The sequence below is a fragment of the Phalaenopsis equestris genome, unplaced genomic scaffold (genome assembly GCF_001263595.1).
Source record: "Phalaenopsis equestris unplaced genomic scaffold, ASM126359v1 Scaffold000471, whole genome shotgun sequence".
Lineage (NCBI taxonomy): Eukaryota > Viridiplantae > Streptophyta > Magnoliopsida > Asparagales > Orchidaceae > Phalaenopsis > Phalaenopsis equestris.
In genome coordinates this window covers 93,477-105,609 of record NW_018164912.1, presented here as the reverse complement: position 1 = coordinate 105,609, position 12,133 = coordinate 93,477, and the positions used below count along the sequence as shown (strand labels likewise).

At 37.7% G+C, this 12,133-nt stretch overlaps 1 protein-coding gene across 2 annotated transcripts in view; it reads left to right on the top strand.

The window, feature by feature from the left end:
* The first annotated feature begins 2,472 nt into the window (after positions 1-2,472).
* Positions 2,473-12,133, top strand: part of LOC110027975 (3-oxoacyl-[acyl-carrier-protein] synthase, mitochondrial) — a 22,265-nt gene continuing 12,604 nt past the window's right edge. Inside the window, exons 1-5 of one of the 2 annotated variants that reach the window (XM_020729645.1) lie at positions 2,473-2,848; positions 4,607-4,714; positions 4,798-4,869; positions 5,227-5,313; positions 5,395-5,546. In XM_020729645.1, the coding sequence (XP_020585304.1) occupies positions 2,516-2,848; positions 4,607-4,714; positions 4,798-4,869; positions 5,227-5,313; positions 5,395-5,546 (752 nt within the window). In that variant the 5' untranslated portion in view covers positions 2,473-2,515. Of the gene's footprint in view, positions 2,849-4,606; positions 4,715-4,790; positions 4,870-5,226; positions 5,314-5,394; positions 5,547-12,133 lie in introns of both variants that reach the window. The other variant, XM_020729646.1, reaches the window with a different exon arrangement.

Here is a 12,133-nt window from a genome sequence, read left to right as displayed (position 1 = left end):
TAAAAGGGAAAGTGGTTTAGGTCAAATTGGGTTTGACTTGGGTTTTAGTCATGAAAATTGGCTTGGCACATTTCTCATGGTGGCTTGATGTGGTGGTAAACATTTGGATTTGGGTAGTCAAGTCGCCGTCATAGAGATTAGGGCTTAATCATGGGTTAGAGTGAAGCATGGGTATGATTAAGTGCTTTTAGGGAAGTTTGAAAGGGGGACCTCCTTTAACCATAAATTGTATGGTGGCTCACATGAGGCTTGTGCATAACTTCCATTTGGCTTAGATGAAGCCACTTGGCTTGACTATTGCTCATGCATGGCCTTCATAGCTTGCATTAAAGGAGGCGGGTGAAGATTTCAAGCTTTGAAAGGGTTTTCATGAATTCTAATTTTGGGTTGGTTAATCATAAAATTTTGTGCTTCAGGTTTAATCAAATTGATCAATGTAAGGCTGATTTTTCTCATGTGGGTTCAAATTTTAAGGATTTGGGAATTGGGTTTAGATTAGCGGGCTTTTGAAATTACGCATGCTGGGCTTTTGAAACTAGGTTAATTTTGGGCTTGGTTTTTTGGACATGGATTTGATGCCATTATGAATTAATCATGGGCTTAGTTGAGTTTAGAAATCACCAAGATAAAATTTGGTGCAATAGCTTGGTGAAATTGAATTTGGCATGTGGGTTCAATTTTGATGGATTTTTGGAGTAAAGTGGACTTGGGAGGAATTTTATTTAATTTTTGGTAAGTTTGGATTTGGGCTTGAAATTGGGTGGGGTTGGATTTGATTTTAAATTTTGGTGAATTTAGAGTGGACTTGGTGGCTTAGATTGATTTTGCTTGACCTTTAAGTGAAATTGGAGATTTTAATAAATCTGGGTAATTGGGATGGAGAATTGGGTAATTTGAGTATTTTGAGCAATTTGAGATTTTTTTGAGGAGTTTGACAAATTTATGTGGATTTGAGGTGCATTTAAGTGGAAATTGGGTCATTTAGGAATTTTTTGTAATCTTGGGGAAAATTTTGAAGAATTTGGCAACTTTAGATTTTGGGTGGATTAGGGCTGTGAAAGTAGTGATGGAGTGTGAGGTGTGGTGATGTGAAGTGGTGAAAAGGGCATGGTGGATGTGGTGATGTGAATATGTCAGTGAGGAGTATGAGTGTAGTGCATGTGTGAGTGAGGTGAGTAGCTAAGTTAAAATGGGTTTTCTTAGGCCTTCATGTTCCTATGTGAAGTCTTCTTTGAGCTTCCTCATGTTGGTCTAAACCAACTCAACCAAATGTTGAGGGTTTAAGGCCACCAATGAGTGACTTCATAAAAGAACCAAGAAGTGGCTAGAATTATTAAGTGAGGTGGGTCCCATCACTACTCTTCTAAGATACTCAAAAGGAATGTCCTATGGCTAAATCCTATGTTCTACGAGAGAAACTAGACCTCACCAAAATGATGTCAACAGTTACGCAACACCTTATTAATGAGCTCCAACCGCCCCAAATAGACCTTACATCTCAAGACATACCTTTATTTAAAACTCCAGTTTCATGAAGTGTGAATGTATCTTTTTGTGTGCTAAGTAAAAAGTGGCTTTTTTAACAACTTATTGAGAGAATTTTATCATGAAATTTTAGAAGCAGAAAAAAGTAATCCCCTTAAGGTCAATAGTAGTTGAACGATAGGAAACGATCCATGGTTTGCTATCAGCTTACTCATAGCTCTATGCTAAATGAAGTGATAAGCCTTAAAGGAGTGATACTCTATATGTGAAATGGTCAGGATGGTGGTACCTTGGAATGTCCTCTAGCTAGGTGTTGGGCAGCTACTAGCTACTTATATTGGTTCGAAGAAGAAGTAAGTCTGAGGTTGTTCTTGCATGTACAGGAAGTAGGAGGAGAGGTTTCGGTCGCTAGTGTACATGTGCTATCAGAGAAAGCAAACATGTCTTGAATTGAATGCTGGTGAGGAAGAGCTTGGCTTCTGGCATGCATGCTTGATTAAGTTATATGAGGCTGAGAGGGGTAATTTTTCTCCATTGTTTAAGGAGTTTGTGGAAATGACAACAGATAAGAGGGGATTTTCGCTTGGGATGTTTCCACACGACAATGAAACAACCATGGGGTTACGATGAGGTAATGATGTTGGCATGGTATTTTTAATGTGTTATAAAATTTGAGTGTTAGGCGAATAAGTAATAGTTTTAGGGTGTTAGATATATAAAATATGAAAGTTTAAGTGTTATGTATGTAAACCCCCTATTGTATTTTAGGGTGCTAATATGGCATTTGAACCGATGCTTTCAAGTTGGCACAATCAAACAAGTGATAATTAACTGATCAAAAATATGGCATTGGGCTTAATGGTTAATCTTGATTCATTCCGGCGAAAATTTTAAAAATGGATCATAAGGATGCTAGATTTATAAATTTGAGTTCTGCCAAAAATATAAAGCAGCACGTGAATGATAAGTGCAGCCGAATACCTAGCGGCCAGTCCAATCACCTTTCCGGTTAAGAACTCCTCAAGGCATCATGACCCCTTTTGTCCGCTCCACTAGGGAGCTCTTCCGCGGGTTCTCCAGCCGGGCGTTCGATCCACCGCCGGTGAGTCTTCGCCGCCGTGTCGTTGTCACCGGACTGGGGATGGTCACACCGCTAGGGTGTGGGGTGGAGACCACGTGGAGGCGGCTCTTGGAGGGTCGCTGCGGCGTTCGAGAGCTATCACCGGCTGATCTCAGGATGGAAGGTTTCGATGAGGCCACTGTGATGCACACATACGAGCAATTGGCGTCCAAGGTTGTTGCCGCAGTTCCCTGTGGCAAGGAAGAAGGTGAGTTCGACGAGGAGAGGTGGCTTCACACAAAGGTACGTAAACTAAAATTAAATATTAAAAGTTGGGTTTTTGAAAATTGTTCTCCAAAATTCTATTGTTTATAGATTGTTTATTATCTGAAAAAAAGTTGTAAATTTTGCTTCTGATGTGTGTAAGATTTGAGGCGGTAGAGTAATGAATTATGATTTTAGTTTTGCATGAAAATCCATCACACTCGGATAATTAAAGAGAAGGAGGTGATACCTCGATTTTTTACATGGAAAACCTTATAAAACAAAAAAATCACAGAACCTAGCCTAGTTGAAGCAATTCATTATGAATGGTGAGTACACATGTTCACTATTCTCTTGAATTAGAGAAAATAGAGTTATAAAGTCATTGTAAATGCACAACTATGGTTTGTTGATAATATCGTAATTTGGCGGTAATGAATGCAGTTCTTAGCGATATAAAACTGTAAGGGTCGTCATCGATTGCTATGGAGACAATAGTCTGACTTGAATGTCGTAGATAGTGGTTGAGCGCCAACTTGTCGTATTGGCCATAGTTAAAAGCCATGGTAATAGTTGGTCGTGTGGATCGCAGATGATTACTTGGGAGCGTTGGTTGGCTACAAAGTCCGTGGTAGAAAATTGCAGGAGCTGTGAGCAACGTAGGTCGTAGTTGGTTGCATAGGTCATACTAGTGAGCTATGATGACGTCCATAGGTCGCATATGACACAATTAATAGCTGCATAAGCTGTAAGCCACATAGACTGTAGTTAGTCATTTAGGCTATAGTGGTGAGTTGTGACAATCTTTGTTAGTCGTAGATGCCAAAATTGAGAGTTGCATGAGGTGTGAGTTACGTGTGTTGTATTTGGTTATATACTTCATAATTGTGAGCTATGATGACGTCCATAGGTCATAGAGTTCGAAGTCGGGAGTTGCATGAGCAGTGAGCCGCGTTTGTCATGATGGTTGGCTGTGATGACGTCCGTAGGCCGTAGGGGGTCGTGAGTTGCACAAGCTATGAGCCATGCAAACTATGGTTGATCATGTAAGTTGTACCGGTGGGTTGTGATGACTTCTGTTGGCCTTAGAGACTGGTGTCGGGAGCTGCGCAAACTGTGAGCTAAGTAGATTGTAGTTAGTCACACAGACCACAATGATAAGTTGTGATAATGTCGATAGACTGCGAAGGCTGGAGACGGGAGCTGCACGAGTACACCGTCTTAGTGGTGCGTCATTGCATGGTGTATTGAACGACATATTGCTCCACCAAGCGATTCATCTTTCCGCATTGCATGTTGGGATTTTGCAATGCACATTAGCACTCTGGTGGTCGATGGTGGCTGGTGGGCCGAGATAATAGTTGGTCGGATGCTACGAACGGAGTTGGCTAATGACGTTGGATCATCCTAGAAGTGGACTGTGAAGCACAAGCATTTGGAAGTGTCGTTTATGTCCATGTCGAACGCTGACAATTCCTACTTTTGCTTCATAGGCTTAAAATTATGTTTATGTATTTCCAATATAAAGAGTTTCTCATGGATTAGATACTTGCCTTCACACAAAAGCGCTACATATTGGACACGTTTTAGGTATTTCTAGTTCAATGCTACATTTTTTAATAAATTGTCTTTTATGATTTTGTTTGAGCAACTGCATTTTGGGGATGCAACTGACTTGTTTCTTGATATCAGCAGTATTTAATTTAAATGATTAAAGCAATAGGATTTTCTTTTGTCCTTTTATTGTTATTATTATTATTTTTGGGTGTCTTATTGATCTTTTTCTCGCACTTAAAGGAGCATAAATCCGTGGCAAGGTTTATATCTTACGCTCTATGTTCTGCTGATGAAGCTCTTGGAGATGCAAAATGGTATCCAGATGAACAGGAGAGAAAGGAGAGAACGGTATTTAGTTTTATTCAGTTAATTTTCGCAGTTTATTTCATCCTGCACTTTTATTGCTTACTTCCTGTTGTAAAAGTTGTCAGGGTGTTTCCATTGGTGGAGGCACTGGATGCATATCTGACATTTTAGAAGCAGCAAAACTGATTTGTGAGAAGGTTGGCTATCATTAGTTGCATCTGGCTCATTACGTTTCTTTTAAGTGTTGTCTGTTTCAATCCCATGAGCATACTTGACTTGTAAGAAGGCTCACATCAGGTTGTCAAGAAATGTGATATTTAAAAAACCTTTTAATAAGAATCCTGTTCATTTTTTTTTTCATTAAATTTCTAAGAGTTTGGTTATATTATTTAATAGTTTTATTGAGTTATCTAATATTTTTTTTTTTTTTGAGATAATATGTGCTACATAAAATTAAGTAAACATGTCAAAAAACAGCCCCATCCTGATGCAAAATGCATCAGGATATCCTGATAAAATTTTCTTTCTATGATATTTATGAAGTTTGCATGCAGCGAGTACGCCGACTTAGTCCCTTTTTCATCCCCCGAATTTTGATCAACATGGCAGCTGGTCATGTTAGCATTAAATATGGGTTCAGGGTATGTTAAATTCTTCATCTTTTTTATTATGAAGGTCTCCAAATCTAGCTTTTGCTTACCTACAAAGTTATTTTGATATAGGGACCAAACCATGCTGCTGTGACAGCTTGTGCGACAGGTGCTCACTCCATTGGGGATGCTATGCGGATGATTCAATTTGGTGATGCAGATGTTATGGTTGCTGGAGGAACAGAGTCAAGTATTGATGCATTATCAGTCGCTGGATTCTGTAGGCAAGCAGAAAATTTTTTATAACTGTGCTAAATCCGTTTTTTCCTTGCATTTTAAATTTACCTGACATAAATGATTGTTATTTCATCATAATCGAGTTTAAAAATGTACAAAAGAACAAATGGTGCAATATTTTCTTAAGGCTGCATATTAGCGATTTTGTATTTGAAGATCAAAGATTTGGTAGGTATAGCTTCGTCTTACTGTAAACCTTACTCATATACTGCTTCAAATTTGGGCTGAATCATGAACAATATCTCATTTTCAAATTAAAAGGGACGATTCATAATAACAAATTCTAATCTACTAGAGCTTTGACAGAACCTGAACCATTATCAATAAATCCAAATGGATTGTGACAAGGATGCTACACTACTTCAAAAGTTTGTTGAAAAAGTGCAAATTTATATTTTTCTTACTAAATTAAATGTTGAGGATTTTATGATGTAAAGGTATAAATTCTAGAAAGAAGGATTTACTTTCACTAAATGAATTTATTGTTATCATTCAAATGAAAGAATGGAGAAGGGCAGTCATGATTATTAATAATTGAGTTGAAGATTCAACCTTAGTAATAGTAGCTATTAACAACAATTATTCTGATTCAGAACTCTCTTATCTCGAGGAACGTAAGCAACCAGGCTTAACAATAATAGTCAATAAAGATTTTTTATTACGCATACGACATACATTATCAAAAAACTCTATTTATAAAAGAAAGTGTGGAAGCTTTGTAAAAAATTGTAAAAAACTATAAAGTAAGAACTAGACAACACAAGAATGATAGATAAAGAACAATGTGTAGAGACACACTCACAGATATATATATATATATATATATATATATATTGCCTAAAAGGAATGACCAGCTAACAATTCGGTAACCACCTTCTTAAGGCCAACTAGATCAGAGGGGATTTGAACCCCCGACCTGAGAGGTCTTATACTATGGATGTCAACCAATAGGCCGAGTCTTTTTCCATTTTACTCTCCCATATTTGTTTATTTATTTATTTATTTATTTAATTAAAGAGCAACTTGTGGTTCCTTACGCGTTAATATTAAAAGAGATTACAAAATAGATGTGGGATAGTGGATCCCATCTAAAAGCAAAGTAAAATACATCATGATCCTAGGGGTTCCACCATCCACATTACAACTCCACGCAAAAAAGTTAAAATAACATGTGTATTTAACTAAAAGTATACTAAAATAAAAAGTATACCCAGAAATTGCATGTATACCAAAACTAATTTCAACAGTGAAGAAGTAGAGCAAAACAGAGTTGTGGCTACTTTGTCCATTGAGATCAGCAACAAAAAAGATCGAACCCTGCAAACAGCAATGTATCTCTCGACCAAAACAAAGTGGGGCTGCCGCAAGAAAAGCTCAACGAACCAGTGAAAGCAATGTAAGCAAAGATAACACTGTGTATAAATCAAAAGTAAATAAGTCAGCAGAATCATCTCAAGATCAATCTCCCAATACTCAGTAAAGAGTAGAAGCAGAAAGGGATATTGTCAAAATTTCAGTAATCCAGAATGGCCTCAAGTAGGTCCGCCAGTAACACCCATAGTAGCCATAATAACATATAGGACGAATCCAAGGCAAGCCAAAAATGTAAAAGTGTCCAACATAGACAAAATATGCCAAAAAATCTTCCCCACAGAGGACAAATCTTGGCAAAAAAGGCCCAAACAGCAAAAGGAATCCGGAAGAAGTAACAATATAGAACATAAGAAATACAAGAACAACATCACCCCAAATAAGCTGGCCAGAGGATAAATTGAAGCTAAGCAAAACCAAAAATAGGTCAGTATCCTGCAAACACAGTCCGGACCGACAGAGGCAACCATCATTCATCCAAAAGGCAAAGAAAATCACTATTCCAGCTAACCAAATTCTGCCACAATATTCCCAAAACAGAAACCCAAAATTCAAGTGACTGTGAAGCACAAGCATTTGGTTTCCTTATCAACTCCCAAAAATCCAGGCAAAACAAGAGATCCAAGAATACATTTAAGACCAATATCCAGGTAAGACAGGCTTGTGCAAAACAATCTTCTAGCATCCATCCAAGTAAACATAGACATAGAAAAACCACAGCCCTGAAAAACCAATCCAGCAGTCCAAAGAAAAAACTGCCACATTAAGCCCAATACAGAGACCAAAGATAAAGGAAAGTGAAGCATAATTAAAATCTAATATAAGGGGCTTCCAATAAGTCACTTTGGATAAGAATGTGCAACATAGGAGGGGGAGTAACCCCAACAAAAGCACTTTGCACTCTCCATTTTGCCAGCCAATCCGCAGATTGGTTCCCTTCTCTATAAGTAAATGAGTAAAGAATATTAATGTGCTGCATATCAATATAATGCCAAATCCTTCTCATCAGTGAAATATTATACCAAGCAGGTTTAACCTTAGCCGTTAGCATGTTAAACAAAGTTTCAGAGTCAATTTCCAGCACTATGTCATTTAAATTGAGAGAGACAATAGTTTGAAGTGCAGCAAGCACTGCATTTGTCTCTGCCTCCAGAGAAGAAATAACAATACAAGTGGAGGCCAAATAAGTAATACATTTACCACAATGATCTCTAATCAGCACTCCCATACCTGTATAAGCAGTAAAATAACTCTAAAAGCGGGTTCGGGGGGGGGGGGGGGGGGGGGGGGGGCATTTGATCAAAATGGATTTCCTACTCCTACCCATAGTAGAAGCCTGACCATTAGTTAACTTCCAAGCCTTGCGAAAATGAGCCACTGCTAAAATAGATATGGTGGAGGGAGTGTGACATGAAGTTTCATTTTTTTTACTATTCCTAGCCCTCCAGATGATCCATAGGACAAAAACAGAGAAATAAAAGAGATTTTTGAAAGAAGGATCAAAATTCTTCCAAATCCCCATGACAGATTTCAGCGTCAAGTGCAAGGGCCAAGTGATACCAAAGTAGCACCCAATACGTTGTCAAACCTCTTTAGCAAATGGGCAATAGAAAAACAAATGGTCAATTGATTCAACATCCTTTTTACAGTTATAACCCTTTCAGCTTAAGGATATCATCAAGAGGTAGAAGTTTATGAAAATATCTCCAAAGAAAAAAGGATATGGAAGGAGAAATATATTTATGCCAAGTGTAAACATGTCATTTCCAAGGAGTAAAATAGTGTAGTTTTGAGTAGAGCATTTTAGTAACATGGGATCTAGTTTGATGCTTGTAGAGGGGAACATCCTTATTATGAGCTCGAATAGGGATAACAGCAATAGCAGGTGCTAATTCACCAACTAAAGAATTCAGCAGTGCTAAATTCCAGACACCATCTATCCAATAATCAGAAACAAGCAGTTTAGAATCATAACCCGAGGTTTGCATAGTAGAAAAAGAAGCACCCCATTCATCATTTCTGAAAGAAATACCACCATCTCCAATGTCCCAAAAAATAAAATGAGAAGCAACGTCACGTGCAGAGAGAATGGCCTTCCAAAGCTTAGAGTCCCCCACTCTCTAATTAACCATAGATGGATGTAAATTCTTACAATACTTATGAAACATAAACTTAGCCCAGCCCATAATGACTCCCTCAAACAAAATTGACAAGCAGTTTAGAATCATAACCCGAGGTTTGCATAGTAGAAAAAGAAGCACCCCATTCATCATTTCTGAAAGAAATACCACCATCTCCAATGTCCCAAAAAATAAAATGAGAAGCAACGTCACGTGCAGAGAGAATGGCCTTCCAAAGCTTAGAGTCCCCCACTCTCTAATTAACCATAGATGGATGTAAATTCTTACAATACTTATGAAACATAAACTTAGCCCATAATGACTCCCTCAAACAAAATTTAAACAAAAGTTTGCAAATGTTAATATCAATAGTTTGCTGAAGAGTTTTAAACCCAAGCCTACCGGCACAAAGAGACTTGCAATTATACTGCCAATTAGTCCAACTCTTAGAAGATCTAGAGCCCTGCCAAAGAAATTTGTTGAAGATAATTTCAAGATTCTTTTGGGTGTTTTTCTTAGTTTTGAGAACTTGTATAGAGTAGAGAGGAAGTGTACATGAGACACTTCTCAACAAAGTGAGCCTACCCCCATTAGAAAGAAAAGAATTTTTCCAGTTATTAATCTTGAGTTTAACTTTATCAATCACATCATCCATCTGAGTTTGCTTAGTTCTGCCTCTAAGAATGTTGTCCCCAAGGTACTTAATAGGAAGCTTAGAAATTTTACAACCAGTGAAATGAGAAGCCCAAGCATGGGTGTTAGAGGAAACACCTTTGCCAACATAAATGAATCACTTAGCCAAGTTAAACATCATATCAGATATGTTTTGGAAATCTTTTAATATAGACATGGTAGCTTTAATGGCACTTTTGCCGACATTTAAAAATAATATAGCTTCATCAGCATATGCAAGGTGACTCACCATAACTTTTGATATATAAAAGAATTGAAAATGTGAATGCTCATATTGCAGCTTATTTATGAGTCTAGATAGGTAATCAAATGCAATAATGAAAATAGTAGGGGAGAGGGGATCTCCTTGCTTAATGCCCCTGTTAGCTGAAAAGAAACCATGGGCTTTACCATTTATCATCACACTGTAGCTGTTATTAGAAAACCACATCTGAATGAGAGAGCAGAACTTCTGTTTGAATCTTTAGCCTGCAAAATATTAATAATAAAGTCCCAGCTAATAGTATCAAAAGCTTTCTTAATGTCCAATTTAAGGACCATATTCCCCCCTGCGCTTCTTGTCCAAATCTTCAATCATTTCCTGTGCTAAGAGGATATTATCAGTAATATCCCAACCTTTAATGAAAGCCGACTGCTGGTCAGCAATGATATGAGAAAGGTGAGGCTGCAGTATGTTAACTATAATTTTACTCATAACTTTAGATATCATAGTAGTAAAAGATAGAGGACAAAAATTGTCCCAGGAAATCTTATCATTACCTTTTGGAATGAGTACAATCAAAGCAGAGGTGAAATATTTACCAGGGTTATCACCATGGAAGAAGCTTTATATGGTCAGAGTAACCTCGTTCTTAATAACCTACCATGTATGATTGTAGAAAACTGAAGGGAAATCATCAGACCCAGGAGCTTTGTTGGGACAAATTGTTCCCCATGATGACGTGAGTCAACCCTTCTAGAAGATCTAGTAGAGTTAACAAATTGTTCCCCATCAGAGTGATAAATTCCTTCTTGAATAATGTTACTAGCATCCAACCTAGACAGTTCATTACTGCGCTTAGCATTTTTACGTGACTGCATTTGCACCTGCCACTCATTGTCTAATGTTATAACAACATTAGATAAAGAATTATTAATATCATCAATATCAGAATTAGCCCCAACAATAGGAGGGTGAACCGTATTGCTATGGGGAAATAAATTTTCATTATCTGTAATGTTATGATCCGCAAGTGATGATGTTTTGACAGGCTTCTCAGAAGCCACAATAGCACTGTGTTCATTACAATTTTCAGTCAAATCCATACCTTCCTTAATTTGCAAGTGTTGAAGATTAACATTCGTGTTATTATGTAAGTCTTCAGCACCTAAAGCATGCAAATTAGAAGTAGCTTTAATAATAACAGGATTATCAACTAATTCAACCGCATTTTCAACAATAGTAGGGATATCATGTTTTTCAATATCATTATTGGTAACATGTAAAATATTATGTGTTGCATTATGAGAGTCTCTAAGTTGATGGTTCAAGCGAAAGCAAGATGTGGTTTGGTGTCCGAACATAGAGCAGTGAGTACAGTAAGGAGAGTATCGTTCAATTTCAACAGACTGCCAATAACCTTGGTATTGCGATCATATCCAAATTTCATTGCAAAATGACTGTGTTATATCTCGTTCAACAAGAATCCGTGCTTCAGATGGTCTAGACAAAGTATAAGTAGCTTGATTCATTTTTAAAGACTTGCCATAAGCAGCAGCTAGCGAAAATAGAATTTCATGATTAAAAAGATGGAGTTTAAGCCCCGAAAAACGTATCCAAACCGGTATTATAGGCAATTCTGTGTTAAAATCAAAATTAATTGCCGAAATTTTATCCTACTGTTTTCTATACGCATAAACCGTTTTGCAAAGAGTCTTGTGTAGTCCTCATCATTTGCCAGTTGTATAAAGAAATGTTTACCATCAATGATGCCAACCTTCCACCAGCCTTTAAGTTTTAACATTTCAAACTCTTTCCTGATTAACTCTACTTTAGGGATATCATACATATAAATTTACCCACAAGGGCAAAAGACGACATGAAGAGGCAAGGATAGAAGTTTCATCCTGCGTAACAAACAGAGCAAGCTACCCGTTTTTTTTCCCCAACTTCTTAATGAGCGTATAATCCCCTTCGACAGTGTGTGTATCATGAAAGCCTTGTGGAAACCTTCCTGTGGTGGGAGTGGCCGAGTCACCCTTCATCCAAAACAACTTCAACAAACGAACGAGGGACGGGAGGCATGACGAAAAACAAAAGGAGAAACGAAGAGGGGTAAAGGAAAGATCTCATCAGCGAAGAGGGAAAACAAAATCGCTATGAATGCCAGAGCAAACCCTAGCCGCCGCTG